General features: G+C 54.8%; 2 protein-coding genes across 10 annotated transcripts in view; one reads left to right on the top strand and one right to left on the bottom strand.

Annotated features, from left to right (window-relative positions):
- The first annotated feature begins 4402 nt into the window (after positions 1-4402).
- On the top strand, positions 4403-12954 carry TAF1C (TATA-box binding protein associated factor, RNA polymerase I subunit C). 9 transcript variants are annotated; one of them, XM_078357869.1, is made up of 17 exons: positions 4403-4549; positions 4853-4970; positions 5313-5355; positions 6420-6626; positions 7685-7766; positions 7933-8030; positions 8100-8189; positions 8283-8356; positions 8963-9201; positions 9334-9450; positions 9532-9649; positions 9733-9804; positions 9943-10078; positions 10208-10351; positions 11026-11200; positions 11287-11424; positions 11525-12954. In XM_078357869.1, the coding sequence occupies exons 4-17, from the start codon at positions 6492-6494 to the stop codon at positions 12436-12438; spliced, it is 2532 nt and encodes an 843-aa protein (XP_078213995.1). In that variant the 5' UTR covers positions 4403-4549; positions 4853-4970; positions 5313-5355; positions 6420-6491; the 3' UTR covers positions 12439-12954. The 9 variants fall into 9 exon arrangements, with proteins under 9 accessions (XP_078213995.1, XP_078213996.1, XP_035138634.2 ...); XM_078357870.1 differs by lacking the exon at positions 5313-5355 and having other exon boundaries at positions 8105-8189; XM_035282743.3 differs by lacking the exon at positions 5313-5355.
- DNAAF1 (dynein axonemal assembly factor 1) overlaps positions 12591-16855 on the bottom strand; it is a 31076-nt gene continuing 26811 nt past the window's right edge. Inside the window, exons 10-12 of the mRNA XM_008986300.5 lie at positions 16413-16469; positions 14861-15233; positions 12591-14005 (exon numbers count right to left, since the gene is read on the bottom strand). Of these exons, the coding sequence (XP_008984548.4) occupies positions 13920-14005; positions 14861-15233; positions 16413-16469 (516 nt within the window). The 3' untranslated portion in view covers positions 12591-13919. The remainder of the gene's footprint in view (positions 14006-14860; positions 15234-16412; positions 16470-16855) is intronic.

Here is a 16855-nt window from a genome sequence, read left to right as displayed (position 1 = left end):
TATCTCACGCTGCCCACGCCGTTTTTATACGCACAGGGCGGGTTACCTCACGTGGGGAGCACGTGGCCAACAGCACGTTTGTGGGTCCCACCCCTGCCCCGCCTCTGGCCAATGAGAGTCCTTAGATCTGTGACCGACAGTGCACCCGACCAATGGGAAGGCCATCCTCCCAACCGCGGTGGCCTGGATCCTGAGGTTCTGAGGCCAACGTCCCACTGCCTGGACAGAAGTTCCGGCGGGTGGGTGCGGGGCTGTTCTTGCAGCCGCTTCCCTAACCGTGCGTTGTCCCGGAGCCTTGAAAGCCTGGGAGGCAGATCTGGAGGCCTCGGGTCTAACTTCACACTCTGGCTCCTGCCCTAGGCCCCTAGGCACCTCCACATCACAGCGCTGCCCAGCTGCTTCACTGCCTGAGCCTGGAGCCCTCAACGCCACAAATGAGGGGTGCACACTATCGCAGCAGGATCCACACTTTAAAATTTCACTGCAGGCCTTTCTGAAGCCACATAGAAGTGCTCTCGGCCGGGCGCGGTGGCTCAAGCCTGTAATCCCAGCACTTTGGGAGGCCGAGGCGGGTGGATCACGAGGTCATGAGATCGAGACCATCCTGGTCAAAATAGTGAAACCCCGTCTCTACTAAAGATACAAAAAAAAAAAATTAGCTGGGCATGGTGGTGCGTGCCTGTAATCCCAGCTACTCGGGAGGCTGAGGCAGGAGAATTGCCTGAACCCAGGAGGCGGAGGTTGCGGTGAGCGGAGATCGCGCCATTGCATTCCAGCCTGGGTTACAAGAGCGAAACTCCGTCTCCTAAAAAAAAAAAAAAAAAAAAAAAGAAGTGCTCTCAAGCCAAGAATTAGCCATTTGATGTAAAACGTACCTGGGCATGGTGGTGCACACCTGTAGTCCCAGCTACTCGGGAGGCTGGGGCAGGAGAATCACTTGATCCAGGGAGGCTTAGGCTGCAGTGAGCTGAGATTGCACCACTGCACTTCAGCCTGGGCGACAGAGCGACTTTGTCTCAAAAAAGAGAAAAATAAAAAATAACCATTTGACACTCTGCCTTTTTTCCCTTTAAGAAGGGGTTTTGAGTTGATTTCAAACAAATACTACAAGATAGCAATCCTTTTTTTTTGGGAGACAGAGTTTCGCTCTTGTTACCCAGGCTGGAGTGCAATGGCGCGATCTCGCCTCACCCGCAACCTCTGCCTCCTGGGTTCAGGCAATTCTCCTGCCTCAGCCTCCCGAGTAGCCGGGATTACAGGCATGCGCCACCGTGTCCAGCTAATTTTTTTTTTTGTATTTTTAGCAGAGACGGGGTTTCACCATGTTGACCAGGATGGTCTCGATCTCTTGACCTCGTGATCCACCCGCCTCGGCCTTCCAAAGTGCTGGGATTACAGGCGTGAGCCACCGCGCCCGGCCAAGATAGCAGTCTTTTAAGGTGAGGAGCCAGAGATCAAGAGAAACAGGAAAAATGACAGGGGTGAGGACAACTTACACGAGGCTTACTATGATGCAATGCATATTCGCTTGAAGGAGGCTGCACGTTTAACTGAGTCTCATAGCAGCCACTAACTCGGGAAATCATGACCAGTGTCTGTAAGAAGATTTGTCACAGTGCTTGCTGCTGCTGCTGAAGCTGGGCCTGGCAGTGCTCACCAGGCTTGTGACAGTGAGGATGCAGGGGCATGTGAGGATCAGGCGGTGGAGTCTTCCCAGAACTTTTGACTTGGGAGGAGCAGGTGTTGTGGGCTGGGTAGGTTCAGCCTCCCAAACATGTCAAGGATTGGCATCAGGAAGAACAATTCCATTTTGTGTGTGCGTGCAGCCCAGACAGTGGGATTAGGCCCAGGAGAGTGAAGGGACAGCACGGCAGATGTCCAGAAATGGACTGAAGTCTGCACATAGCCACAGAGTGACTTCCACAGAGTCATCACACCCAGTCACATACCAAATGCTCACCAACAGGAGGTTGTGTGAGCAAATAAACGGTGGTGTATTCACACAACAGAACATGACTCTGATTTTAAAAGGAGCCAGCGGCCACATGCACGACACGGCTGAATTGATTACGCACATGGCACAAAAGAAACCAGACACGTCCCCTGCATGATTCCATTTGTGTAAAGTTCTTGAACTGGCAAAACTCATCTATGGTGATGAGAGCCCAAATAGTGGTTCCTTCTTGAAGGAAATATTGACTGGAAATGGCACCAGAGAATTTTCTTTTTGAAAAAAAATTTTTGTAGAGATGGGCGGGGTGGGGGGGTCTTGCTATGTTGCCCAGGCTGGTCTTGAACACCTGGACTTAAGCAACCCTCCCACCTCGGCTTTCCAAAGTGCTGGAATTACAGGCATGAGCCACCATGCCTGTCTGGAACTTTCTTGAGTGATGGAAATGTTTTCTGCCTTGATCTGTGTGGTGTTTATGTGGGTTTCTGTGTACGTATGCATTAATAAAAACTCAGCGAGCCATACATGTTAAGACTTGTGCACTTCACTGCATGTTAAGTATATGTCAGTTACAAAAGCAAACTGACAGTGGCTTATTCAGAGAAAGGAGGGAAAGAAGTGGAATTGGCCTCCCAGCGCCAAAGCTGGATATGTGTTTTATAAGGGTAATGTAGAATATTAGTGTGGTAGGCAAAGTAATGGTTCCCCAAAGATGTCTACAGCTTAATCCCCAGAACCTACGAGTATCTTATTTGGCAAGGGGGAATTAAGGTTGCAGGTGGAGGTAAGGTTGCTAATCAGCTGGCTTTAAAATAGGGCTCACACTTGTAACTCCAGCACTTTGGGAGGCTGAGGTGAGAGGGTAGCTTGAGTCCAGGAGTTTGAGACCAACCTGGGTGACATGATGAAACCCCATCACTACCAAAAATGCAAAAAATTAGCCAGACATGGTAGTGAGCACCTGTAATCTGAGCTCCTCGAGAGACTGATCTGAGCCTGGGAAGTTGAGGCTACAGTGAGCCATGATGATACCACTGCACCCCAGCCTGGGTGATGGAGTGAGACCATGTCTCAAATAAACAAAATAAAATAGGAAGATGATTATCCTGAATTACCTGAGTGGGGCCACTGTAATCACATGAGTCCTTATGTGGGAAAGAGGGAGACAGAGAGTCAAAACCAGAGAGAGAGCCTCATGAGAAGGATTCGACTGGTACTGCTGACTTTGAAGATGGAAAAGGGTCATGAGCCAAGGAATGGAGGCAGCTTCCAGAAGCCAGAAAAGGCAAGACAGTAGACTCTTCCTCAGAGCCTCCCAAGGGGAACACAGCCCTGCCGACATTTTTAGTCCAGGTAAAAACTCCCAGATAAAAATGATATAGGCCAGGCATGGTGGCTCACGCCTGTAATCCCAAGACTTTGGGAGGCCAAGGCGGGTGGATCACTTGAGGTCAGGAGTTCGAGACCAGCCTGCACAACATGGTGAAATCCCATCTCTACTAAAAATACAAAAAGTAGCCAGGCATGGTGGCATGCACCTGTAATCCCAGCTACTCAGGAGGCTGACGCAGGAGAATTGCTGGAACCCGGGAGGCAGAGGTTGCAGTGAGCTGAGATCACGCCACTGCACTCCAGCCTCCATCTCAAAAAGAAAAAGAAAAAAACTATAGATGACAGTTGGAGAATTTGGAAATTGATTCTTTAAAGCAACTGTTCTCCAAGTGTGGGCCTTGGACCAGCACCATCTGGGAACTTGCTAGAAATGCAGACGCTTGGCCTGCATCCCAGATCTACTGAATCAACAGCTCAGGAGGCAGAGGAAGGCTGAAGCAAACTTGCCACAAGCCCTCCAGGTGGAGCTGAGGCTCACTCAAGTTTGAGAAGTACTACGTTAGGATAACGGTGAGGTTTATGACTGGATACTGGTTCTTAAAGCATGACCCCCAGATAAGCAGTCTCAGCATCACCTGGGAACTTGGGCAAATTATCAGACCCCACCCCAGACTCACCCAACTGGAGACCGTGTTTTAATGAGCCCCCCAGGTGCTTCTGCTGATGCACACTTGCCAGAGTTTGAGAACCACTGCCTAAAGCTCTCCCTGCCTGACCAACCCTTGCAAAGCCTCACTCTCAGGAGGCATTTGTACTCTTATTTATAAAGCCTGCTTCTTAGGATTTAAGAACAATCACTAAGATACCTACTTATTAATACAGTGCCTGGCTTATAGTAGGTGCTCCGTAACAGTTCGTTAAATGATTAATACAATACAACACCGAGGAAATTGGTGAAGCAGATGTGGGATTCGAACCCACAATCACCCAGCCTCCACTACTGAGACTCCAGGGAGCTTTATTTTCGCCGCCCACGCGCCGCCTGAACGCCGGGTCCGCCAAGACCCAATGACGCCTGACTGGGAGGCGGGACTTCCTGCCTTCCCAGGAGGCACTTCCGGTTCAAACGGTAAAGCCGTGAGTGGCCGCGGAGGGGCTGAGTGCCGGCTCTGTGGTTCTGTCTGAGGTTTCCCGCGTGGTGTCGGGGTCGGGCGAGCTTCACGCCGCGGCCCATTTTCTTGAAAATCACGATCGGACCCGGGCCACGTAAGTGCATCTGCCTCCTCCGCGCGGACTGGGCGTGTTCGGGAGGAGTGCACCCGCAGATGGAGGAGGAGAGAAATCCCCGAATCCCCCGTCCCCGGCCTGGCGTCAGTGCGGAGTCCTGAAGCCTCGGAAGTCTAAAGGGTCCTGGGGAGCCTGCAGCGAGGGCGGGAAGCCGGCTAGGGAAGTCGAGGCTGCCTTGTGGGAGGGCTTTTGCGGGGTCGTGCGCTCCACCTGCGTAGGATCGTTTCAGGCTGTGCGGTTCCGAGGGAAAATCCTTTTGTTTCTGTTTTATTTTTGAGACAGAGTCTTGCTCAGTCACCCAGGCTGGAGTCCTGTGGCATGATCTTGGCTCACTGCAACCAGTGCTTCCCGGATTCGAGCGATTCTCGTTCTCCAGCCATCCGAGTAGCTGCGATTACAGGTGTGCGCCACCACGCCCGGCAGATTTTGTTATTTTTAATAGAGACAGGATCTCACTATATTGGCCGGACTATATTGGCTCAAATTCCTGGCCTCAGGTGATCCGCCCGCCTTGGCCTTCCTAAGTGCTGGGATTGCTGCAGGAGCCACGGCACCTGGCCAAAGGGAAAAGGTTTTTGTTTAGTGAGATCCTAATGCCAGCCTTCGCGTTTCGGTGCATGGGAGAGCAGTGGTTCAGAGCTCTGCCTCTGAATCAGGTGCGAATCAAGCCTTGGCTGTGGCACCTTAAGAGCTGTTGTACTGAAGTTCTTGCAGAGCCTTCGTTTCTTGAATTCCGTAACAGGGACGGCGATAGAAGAGGAAAACGTTTAGCAAGTGCCTGACAGGTAGATGCCTGGCGCTTGGTCAGTGAGCTCTGCTGTTATTTCTGCCCGTTATTTTTGCTAATTAAAAAGGAGGGATAACATGGCCACTCAAACTTCCAGAGGACTGTGGAGTTTTGTTGTGTTTTTTGGTTTTGTGTTGTTTTTTTTTTCAGATGGAGTCTTGTTCTGTTGCCAGGCTGAAGTGCAGTGGTGCCATCTCGGCTCACTGCAACCTCCGCCTCCCGGGTTCAAGCGATTCTTCTTTCTCAGCCTCACAAGTAGCTGGGATTACAGGCATGCACCACCCTACTAGCTGATTTTCTATTTTTAGTAGGGATGGGGTTTCTCCGTGTTGGTCAGGCTGGTCTCAAACTCCTGACCTCAGGTAATCCACTCACCCGCCTCAGCCTCTGAAAGTGCTGGGATTACCAGTGTGAGCCACCGCGCCCGGCCCCTTGTGATATAAATTTATTTTTATTCAACCCATAGTGCATTTTCTGTGGGGTCACTATGCTTGACAGTAGGAAGACGATGATAGATGCAGTCCCTGGCTGTGGAGTAACTCGAGCTTTATCTTGGGAGTGTGTATAGTCTAAATGTGTGATGACGGGGCTTAGGAGCTGTGTGAGAGGCTGCCCCCACCAGCAGTCTGGTCCATCACCGCTCTCCACCTCGCTCACCCTGCGGCTGCCTCATTGTGTGAGAGGCTGCCCCACCAGCAGTCTGGTCCATCACCGCTCTCCACCCCGCTCTCCACCTCATTGTGTCTCATACACGTCACTGCTCCAGGATTTTCACACTTGCTGATGGTTCTGCCTGGAACCCTCTCCCCAGCTGTGTACATAGCTCTGTCCCTCACTAAGTTCAGGCTGTGCTCAATGCCACCTTCTCAACAAGGCTTTTCCTGGCTGGCTTTGCTGAAACAACACCCTGGGCCTGTTAGCAGATCCAGCTCTCCTGGGTGGGTGGCTAGCTTTAATATAGTTCCCATTACTGCTTGGCGTTGGGCTACATACTCATTCGTTTTTTATTATCTGCTTCCTCAAAGAACATATGCTGCTCATAGTGCCCTTTTCACTCCTCAGGAACCGTGGCACCCCTCACCAGCTTCCAGTCTCTCGAGGTGGCCAGTGTGCTGCTTGGTCCTTGTTCCCAAGATGGACTTTCCCAGCTCCCTCCGCCCCACATTGTTTATGACCGGCCCCCTTGGTCTGAACGATGTCTCTGACCTGTCCATGTGCAGCTGGCAGAACGTGCTGACTCAGCCAGAGGCCCAGCCCCAGAACTTGAAGGTAAGGATGGAGGCAGGGGCCCTGGCAGCTCCAGGGTGCACCCCTTCCCTGGTTCCCCCATCTAACATTCACCCCAGTTGACAAGGCCACAGAGTGGGGTGGCATTCTCACGAGTCTGCTGAGACACAGGCTGTGCCACCTTCTTGGGCTACCCTGCCATCCCTAGACGGATGCCCCCACTGTGCCAGATTCCTTATGAGGTGCTGGGAATGCTGTGTCAGTCAGCCAGCTGACCTCCTGCTCCTGGCACAGAGAGCTAAGTTGAGCGAGAATAAACAAGTGAACCTCATTCAGCGGATAATGTGTTTACAAAATGTGATCAGAGCTTGGAGTGAAACCGGAAGAATGCTGAAACAGCGTGGTGGGATTGGGAGAGGGAAGGATAGACCTGCCAGGGTTTCTGGTGCCTCTGGAGGGACACTGGCTCTTTGCTTGGAATCCTCAGCCACCTGGTTCCCCTTGGAGATACCCTGTCTAGAAATGGAGCCTGGCAGAGGCAAGCGGGTGAACAAATAAAAAGAGAGAGTGGAGCAGGGATTTGGGGGATGGGAGTCAGGGATGGCCTCCTTACGAGGGAGGGTCTCACCTCAAATTGGGGCTTCTCTGGGAGTCTGGTTTGCTACCTTTTTTGTCCCCTGAGTGTTTGAGCTGAAATGTCTTGGGCCAGCCCAGCAAAGGGAGGTGGAGCCACCTACGGGCTCCTAGAGTGACTGCAAGGTCTCCTGAATGGAAGTGAGGTTAAGTGGGATACCTAGCAGCCACTGGTGGTGGGAGGGGCTTCCTTCTTTGAGAGCCAGGACAGGTGGAGGTTGGAAAGGTAAGCTCTGGGATCAGGCTACCTGGGTTCACCTCCCAGCTCTTCTCTTTACTGGCTCTGTCATCTGGCGCACATGGCAGTGTGCCTCAGTTTCTTCAATAAAACCACCATGCCACCCATCCCAACTTCACAGGAGTGTTGTGAGGATTGCATGGGTTGATAAAAGATGAATGCCTGTGCAGAGCCTGGCCCAGGGAAGGTACTTACCGTGATACCGTCATTGTGATTGTCTTCCCTTCAGAATGGGGCACTGCATGTGACCAAGGACCTGCTGTGGGAGCCGGCGACCCCTGGGCCTCTCCCCATGCTGCCTCCCCTTGTCGGTAAGGGTCTTATGCCTCCAGGCTCACTCCACGCTGCTCCCACTCCTGAGACCTTCCTCTCCCTGCTGAGCCTGTGCCCTCTCAGGGCCCTTGGATACTCCAGTTGCCCAGGCCATCTGGCTGTACTCCTGTGTCCTCCCCAGCCCTTTCCGTACCTCCTCCTCAGATTCCTGGGAACCTGGCCTGACTGCCCAGGACCTGCTCTTCCGAGGAGGGTACCGGTATCGGAGGCGACCCCGAGTCGTGCTGGATGTTACTGAGCAGGTGAGTGGGCCCACGGGGGATAGTGCTGTGTAGCCTGGAGACTGTAGTGACCTGGCCTCCTCTCCCCAGATCAGCCGGTTCCTCTGGGATCATGGAGACATAGCCTTTGCACCAATAGGGAAGCTGATGCTGGAGAATTTCAAGCTGGAGGGAGCAGGGGTGAGTAGCCGGTGATGCCAGGGTAGGGCCTCCCTGCTCTCCTTCAGGGGTGGACTCCAGGCTGTGTGAGCTTGACGAGGCCTTTCCATGCAGCGCTGCACCAAGAAGACGACAGTTGTCAGTGTGAAGAAGCTGCTCCAGGACCTCGGTGGACACCAGCCCTGGGGGCAAGTGGCTAATGAGAAAGGAGACGGCCAGGCCTAGCTGGTGGTGGGGAAGTAGGAGGTTGTAGGCTGCACATCCAGGTGTCCCTCATACCCACTTCCCCTCGCCCCATGCATTCTGAGCTGTACTTTGTTATATCAGACTTCCGACTGCAAGTCATCTCAGGGGAAAGCAGGTGTAAATTTGTGGACTTCAGGCATGGCTGCATCCAGATGTTGAAATAATATTCATAGAGCTGTGTCTCTCTTTGCTCTCTCATCCACTTGCCTCTGCCTGCACAGTTCCTAGACAGGTTGTCTCTAGGTAGCAGCAAGATGGCTTATGAGCTAAGGAAAGATCCAGTGTCCTTCCTGAGGCATAAGAAGTCCCAAAAAGGACTTTGGTCGGCTTGGCTTGGGTCTCACACCCATCCGTGAACCAGTCACTGTGGCCAGGTCTGGGTCATACGATTGTTTCCAGGGCAGGGGAACAGGATGGGGTAGTTTCTCAAAAGAAGAAATTCTAGGTAAATAAGAAATATGTCCACTGCACTTCGCCTCCTTGGGATGGGACCTGTTCTCCCCTGAGTGCCACTGAGTGATCCTCCTGCTGTTCTTTGGTGTCCCCAGGTGTCCCTGGGCTTCCCTCAGCAACCGACAACGCCGCTTCTCAATCCTCGGGGGCCCCATCCTGGGCACATCGGTGGCCAGCCACTTGGCAGAGCTGCTGCATGAGGAGCTGGTGCTGCGATGGGAGCAGCTACTTCTGGATGAGGCCTGCACCGGGGGCGCGCTGGCCTGGGTGCCTGGAAGGACGCCCCAGATCGGGCAGCTGGTCTACCCTGCTGGAGGCGCCCTGGACAGGCTGCGTATCCTTTCTCGTGTGACGAGATCCCAGCGGGCTCCCCTCTGATAGAGGAGATGCTGTTGGCATAGTTGAGGGAAGGGTAGGAATTTGCAGTGACCATAGCTCGTGCACTGATCCTTAGTGAGAGACCCAGATTTCCAAGAGGTTGTTCTGGCCCCAGGTGACAACCCTCAATTTCTTGGGAAACCTGGACACATCCAGCTCCAGGGACCTGTCCGGCAGGTGGTGACAGGCACCGTCCAGGGAGAAAGTAAGGCCCTTATACACCTCCCTCCCTCACTGGCTGACCTGCTATCTGACCCCTGACCCCTGACTCTCCATCCCTCCTTAGCTCTGCTGGCTGTCCGCTCTGACTACCACTGTGCCGTGTGGAAGTTCGGTAAACAGTGGCAGCCAGCCCTTCTGCAGGCAATACAGGTGGACAAGGGGGCCACAGGGATCAGCCTCAGGTGAGGGGGGAGTCAGGCTGGTGAGGAGGAGGGGCTGGGGGAAGGGGTGTGCAGCTTGATGTTAATGCGTTCCCGCCCTGCAGCCCTCACCTGCCTGGGGAGCTGGCCATCTGCAGCCGCTCAGGAGCCGTCTGCCTGTGGAGCCCTGAGAATGGGTATTGCCCCTTCCCGTGAAATCCTCCACCCTAACAGACTGAACTCTGGCCTGCCGCTCTCTAGTCTGCATGTCACGACCCTTGAACCCCTTCCACATCAGCCTGTCCCCCTGCCCATGGCTTGCCCATCTCCCCAAGGCTGCAGCAAGTCTACAAGGATCCTGAGACCCTCGTGTTCCGGGACTCCTCTTCCTGGCGTTGGGCAGACTTCACTGCCCACCCTCGGGTGCTGACTCTGGGTGACCGCACTGGAGTGAAGATGATTGACACTCAGGTATGGGGTGGCGGCAGGAGACCCGCCCCACCACAGAGCAGTGAGTGCCAGGCTGGCTGCGGGCCTGGGCAAGGATAGCATCACAGGCCTGGGAATGCAGGGACGGCTGACCCTGTGTTTTTCTTCCAGGGCCCACCGGGCTGTGGTCTGTTGCTTTTTCGTGTGGGGGCAGAGGCTTCATGCCAAAAAGGGGAACGTGTCCTGCTCACCCAATACCTGAGGCACTCCAGCCCTGAATGCCTCCCTCCTACTCTCCATCTCGTCTGTACCCAGGTGAGTGGCACCCACACTGCCCGGCCTTCCTCTGCTCTGTCTCAGATGGGCACTAGAGGCTGTGGCTTACCAGCGGCTCTGCTGGGCCCAGACAACCACAGGGCAAACCAGACTCAATCCTGGTTGAATCTGTAGCCCAAACACTCAGTGGGTTCCATAGCCGATGATAACTGGCAGGTGGGGAATAGTAGAGCTTCCGGCTGCTGCTAGGGGTGGAGCAGGGGAGGAGGGGCTGCACCGTTTCTGCTGTGCAAGAAGTGGAGGCTCTGAGGGAGCAGGTCTGCCTTCCACCCGCCCTCCTTGGGGCGTTCATAGACGTGCCTCAGGCACTCTCTGGGGGCAGGAGAGTGTGGGGGTGGCTTTGGGAAGTCCAGGCAGGTTCCTGCTGGCAAGGCTCCCCCACCTCTTTGGGCACCCCTTTCCCACTTGTTCCGTCTGTCCACCCAGCTGTTGGTCAGACTTGGCGAAGGTGCCACCCTCTCGGGAAGGGCCTCCTGTTTGGGTCTGGCAGGTGCATGCTGAGAGGCACATGCTGAGAGGCACTAGGAGGCTGATGGGAGGCTGCCCCTTGGGACTCCGCACTCAGCAGGAGAGCCACGTGGGCCCTGGGAAGGGCCACTGCACAGCTCAGCTCCCAGGTTTGGCCACATCCCCCTCCTTTCTCGGGGCCCCAGTTCTCTCTCTACCTAGTGGACGAGCGCCTCCCCCTGGTGCCGATGCTGAAGTGGAACCACGGCCTTCCCTCCCCGATCCTGCTGGCCCAGCTGCTGCCTCCGCCCCGGCCCGGCTGTGTGCAGCCTCTGCTCCTGGGAGGCCAGGCCGGGCATCTACAGTTGCTGCACCTGGCAGGTGAGGGTCCAGGCCAGGGTAGACTGCGTGTGGGAGATGGGGTGGGCGGGGCCTGGTTGGGACCTCAACTGTCTGTCCTTCCTCAGGAGAGGGGGTGTCGGCACCCCGCCTGGCAGGGCCCCCCCAGTCTCTTCCTTCCAGGACCGACTCTCTCCCTGCGTTTCCTCTGCTGGAGCCTAAGATCCAGTGGCGGCTGCAGGAGCGCCTGAAAGCTCCGACCATAGGTGTGCTGGGGGAGGGGAGCGAGTTTGGGGGTGGGGGGCTAAGTGGAAAACACCCCCTCCCCCGCTAGACCCTGCCGGTTATTGTCATGCCCGTCTCCAGGTCTGGCCGCTGTTGTCCCACCCTTGCCCTCGGCCTCCACACCAGGCCTGGTGGTCTTCCAGCTCTCCGTGGCGGGAGATGTCTTCTACCAGCAGCTCCGCCCCCAGGCCGACTCCAGCCCCCGCAGAGATGCCCAGCCTCCCGGTGACACCAGACCTGACTGCCGTGCCCCAACGGCTTCCTGGACGCCCCAGGACACTGCTGGCTGCAGCCAGTGGCTGAAGGCCCTGCTAAAGGTGCCACTGGCTCCTCCTGTGTGGACAGCACCCACCTTCAACCACCACCACCTGCTGGGCAGCATGGAGCTGCAGAGGGAGGAAGGGGTGGTGCAGCAGCCGGGCGTGCTCCGAGAGGCCATGGCCCAGGGTCGGCTCCTGCTGCAGAGAGACCTGGGCTCCCTCCCCTTGGCAGACCCACCCCCTGCACCCGAATCAGGCCCAGCAGATGAGCTCAGTGAGCGCCTGCGGGAAGCCTGGGCAGGCCGAGGGGCTGCCTGGTGGGAGAGGCGGCGGCAGGCCAGGACCTCAGGGCCCAGGAGACAGCCCAGGCGGCCCAAGCGCCGGACCCAGCTGTCCAGCACCTTTTCATTCAGTGGCCATGTGGACCCCTCAGATGGCACCAGCCCCCCTCACAGTCCTGAGGGACCACCTGCTGGTGCTCTACCTCGGTCCCCCATAACCTCACCCTCCCAGGAGTTGACTCCAGATGCATGGTCCCAGGGCATCCCCTCAGAGCGGCGGCAGACCCTCCATGACTACATGGCCAAGCTACCACTCCAAAGGGACACCCCAGGACATGCTGGCACACCCCCCTCCTCCCAGGCCTCCAGCACCCGGGCCACCCACTCCCGGCAGCACACACCCATCCTCTCTGGCTCTCAGCACCCCCGGAAAAAGCCTCGAATGGGCTTCTGAGGACACAGAGTGGGCTGCCTCCAAGCCCCAGAGAGCCATCATCCTTCTCCACAGTTGAAACTTGAGAGGCAGAGCTCAGCACCTTCTGGAGTTGGCTATGATGATGAGCCAAGCAATTTGGAGCCAGGTTGAAGGGATAGGGCAACAGAATGTAATCGTTTTTTCTATTTTATGTATTCACCTGAAATCATTCCAAAAGGCAGCTTCGGGAGGTACTGGTGGGCCTGTGTTGCTGGATTCCAGTCTGTGCTGGCAGGCAGGGCTCCACTGCACTCCAACAAGTGGCCTCAGGTCCCTCCGTTCTCGTGCCTTCTGTCCTCCAGTGAAATGGGGGCAGTAGTGCTGCCTCCTTGTGTTTGGTGAGGCCCCTGCAGAGCTGCTGATGAGGTGGGCACAGTGGCCGTCAGCAGCTGCCGTTTGGGGTGTTTCAGCCTCTCCTGAGATGGGATGTTTTGTATGGGGAGACACCTTGGATCCCAGTTCAGGGATTGAATAAACTTGTCGGCTGGACATGAATTGGAATGGTCAGATGTTTTAGGCTGGACAGTGTCCCCTCACAGTAACTGAGCTCATGCACAGATGGCTGATGTTCCTTCTCCTTCGGGACATGGGTCTGGCACCTGTGGGCTCTTGGTAATGCCTTGTGAGTGGAGAGTCACGGTCACCTCAGTTTGGGAGAATTCCCCATTGTGCCTCATGGACTCCTGCCTATCTTTGTTCTCTCCCCTTCTCATTTTGATGTCTAAAGCATCAAGTCCCTGTTCCTCTGAGTTTCTTTAGCTGCAGTGGAAGATTCTGCTTTCCTTTAGAGAAAATGCCCACTTGAGATTGTATAGGGATCTGGGTGTGTCTGATTGCATTTCTGGTGACACAATAAGAGAAAGGTCTTTTGTCAGGGTGGCTGATGAAAGGAATTGCATGTGACACACACAACAGGAGATAGCCCAATCATACATTGACTCGTGTGGGTGTTAAAGTGTTTGTCAGGCCTAAAGGAGACATTTGTAATCACACCATTCGTGCTATGTATAACCAGGGGAAAGTATCCTTTGAGGACTGGGACCGACCTACTGTCCCACGTGGACAGGGAAGGGCTGGGCTGGGCAACTCCGGCACTTGTGGAAGGAAGGGTCACCTGTGCTTTCTCCCTGTCACTGTGACACCAAGGACTGGGGGGTGGCCTTGGGGTTCTGTCCAAATTCAGTGTCCTCAGCCAGGTGCAGTGGCTTATACTATTAATCCCAGCACTTTGGGAGGCTGAGGCAGGCACATGACCTGAGGTCAGGAGTTTGAGACCAGCTTGCCCAACATGGTGAAACCTGTCTCTACAAAAATGCAAAAATTAGCCAGTGTCCTGGTGGGTGCCTATAATCCCAGCTACTTCAGAGGCTGCGGCAAGAGAATTGCTTGATCCTGGGATCGAGCCACTATAATCCAGCCTAGGTGACAGTATGAGACTGCCTCAAACAAAACAAAACGAATTATTCAGCGTCCTCCAGACCTGCCCTGACCCGAGGCTTCACAGGCTGCAGCTCAGACTGCACTTCTTTCTTTTCCGTGCTGGTTCCTAGAGTGAAAGAGAAGGCCACTCTGTTCCTGGGAGACACGCTCAGGCTGCTCCCTCCTTCCTGCCTGCAGCTCTGCCGTCAGCCAGGCATCTGTCTTCAGAAGGAAGTCCAGCCCCCAGTGCATTTCAGATGAGAGTAGAATGATTTGGGCTCCACACAGCCCGATTTGGGGGTGTATCTGAAGGCAGGTACCGTATGAAAAAACAGCCCCAGCTACTTGTTCTCAGCACTAACCAGCTGCTCCCCAAAACCCCATCTGCCAGGCGCACGGGCCAGCCTGCGGCATGAGGGGAGGCCCAGTTCATTCGGCATGTTTTTCTGCATCCTCCGCAGCCAGGCCTCTGGCCACCATCCCTGCCTGATGCCCCTTTGCCTTCCCTGCCTTGAAGGCAGCTAGGACTGGCCTGGGATTCACCAGGGCTGGGGTCACTGTGGAGCAGCCACGCCCTTGTGTGGCTGTCACCTCGCTTGCCCCACAATCCCCAGCCATGGTGTCAGTGGTCCCCTCCAAAAGCCTAGTTTACAAAGGCCGAGGCCAGGGATGGTGAGGAGCGGGTGGAAATGCAGGGTTCTCAGGCTCCCATTGCAGGAGATCTGATGACCACAGGGGCCTCAGTTGCCCAAGAATAGGCTGGCTTAGCGTCTTTCTGACCCAGGCTGGCTACCAGCAAGTGGCAGCTTCAGAGCCATGAACTTAGGACTGGGACCTTCAGAGGATCTGCGTAGTCTGTCCTGGTTGACCCCCCCAGACACAGGACAGCTCGGGGTGAAGGCCGAGTGACTGCCCTGCCCCACCCATCGCAGGCTAGGGAGCCCACACCATCTCCACTGTGCTCTCTGCCCTGTGCTCTTACCTGGAGAAGAGGCTGCAAGGAAGTTGCTGTCGCTGGCCCCGTCTCCACTGGAAGTGAGGGGTGCAGCGTCTCTTTGGCAGGTTGGGGACATCCATGGTTGGCCAGAGGGCTCCTTGTCACTGAGCTCCTGGATCAGGGGTCGTGGGTACTCGGCGTCTTGTTTTTGGATTTCCGTGTCCCTCTTAGCTTCTTTTTTAAAGAGGTCTGTGAAGGGTGCCTGAGCCTGCTTTGAGGTGTCTTTAGAGACTGCGAATATATTTGACGGGGTGTCTGCAGACAGGTGTTCCAGCATGGGGAGTGATGTGTAGTCCAGTTCAGGGTCACTGTCATCACTCAAGCTCGAGATGACCTCAATCTTTGGAAAGCACATAATCTATTAACAGAAGAAAAGATGTGTTTGAAAGTTTGTTTGACGATGGAGTCGCTCTGCAATGCAGCATGCTGGTTCCGCTTTTTCATTCTAACGCCACAAACTATTCTGTTGCCACATCCCAGACAGGCTCAAGGGACACAGTACTCAAAGTCAGGCCTGGGGGTAGCTGCTCCCTGCCCACAGCTGATGTCTACGCCCATCTCCAGCCTTTCCTCCCCCAACCACTGGGTTTCCGCAGCACAGCGCCCTCCTGGTGCCTGAGTGGACGCACCCCTGAGCCTTGGGCTCTGGTTGGCATGCCCCTGACCCCGGCTTCATTCAGACTCTAGGACTTAGCTCCTGGGACAGCAGCCCCACCCCCCACCCCACAGTAACTGTCTGTTCTCTTGAACGTTGAGCTCATGCACAGAGATGATGGCTGATGCCTCCTTCTCCCTCAGGGCATGGGGCTGGCACATACGGACTCTTGGTAATGCCAGTAATGCCATCTGGGCAGAGGATCACATCACTTTGAGAGAATTCCCCATTGTGCCTCACAGACTCACCCCTTTCTCTCCTCTCTCCTCATTTCCTTCCCTCTTCCTGTAGCTATATTCAGACAGACATTCATAGGATGGACATAGAAATACATATTAAAGACAGAAAATCCAGGTAACTGCACTGTACCCAGCTATTAAAAACCAGCAATGTATTCCCAAGTGGTTAATCATAAAATCTTAAATCAACCAAAACAAATGGCAGCATTACCTTCAGCAAGGTGGAAATATGGGGGATGCATGGTGGCTCACGCCTGTAATCCCAGCACTTTGGGAGACCAAGGCGGGTGGATCACTGGAGGTCAGGAGTTTGAGACCAGCCTGGCCAACATAGTGAAACCCCACCTCTACTAAAAATACAAAAATTAGCCATGTGTGGTAGCACAAGACTGTAATCTCAGCTACTCAGGAGGCTGAGGCATTGCTTGAACCCGGGAGGCACAGGCTGCCGTGAGCCGAGATCGCACTGTTGCGCTCCAGCCTGGGTGACAGAGCCAGATTCTGTCTCAAAAAGGAAAAGAAAGAAAATATGGGGGACACAATGCTTTATGCACAGGAGCATTTTACTTTCAAGTTTAGGAGAGAAACTAAACAAGAAGGAAGGTGGAGTTAAGCTGACTGTGGAAGTTGGTTACTTGATGACCTTAGCCTGGTCTTGCAGAGATCCCACTTCATCATCATCTTCCAAGTCAGGGAGGTCCTGAAAGAGCAAGTGAGCTGATGTCACCAGGAGGCCGCCAGCACCCTCACAGGCGAACAGTCAACGCAGCGTCAGTTCCCAGTCGGCGGAATCGCGCAGGTGACTCCCCTGCCTGGGCCCCTCCACAGCAAACTCTAAGCACACACAAAGCCAGCGTTGTCACCTCAGGTGTCTGAATCTCATACATGAAGGGCAACTTGCAAGGTGTGACAAGTTTAAAGAATTTGCACATCTTTTTTCCACTTTTTTGTTAAAAGACACAGCCAGTTCATCTGGGGGAGGGGGAAAAACAGTGTAACTCTCACCACAAATGTGGATAAGGCAACTAGACAGAACTGCTTCCCAGTATAGCTTCCTTGGCAAAAACGAATCGAGTTTGGCAGACA

The sequence above is a fragment of the Callithrix jacchus genome, chromosome 20 (assembly GCF_049354715.1).
Source record: "Callithrix jacchus isolate 240 chromosome 20, calJac240_pri, whole genome shotgun sequence".
Classification (NCBI taxonomy): domain Eukaryota; kingdom Metazoa; phylum Chordata; class Mammalia; order Primates; family Cebidae; genus Callithrix; species Callithrix jacchus.
Note: the sequence above shows the minus strand (reverse complement) of the source record. Positions and strands in the feature narration are given on the sequence as shown.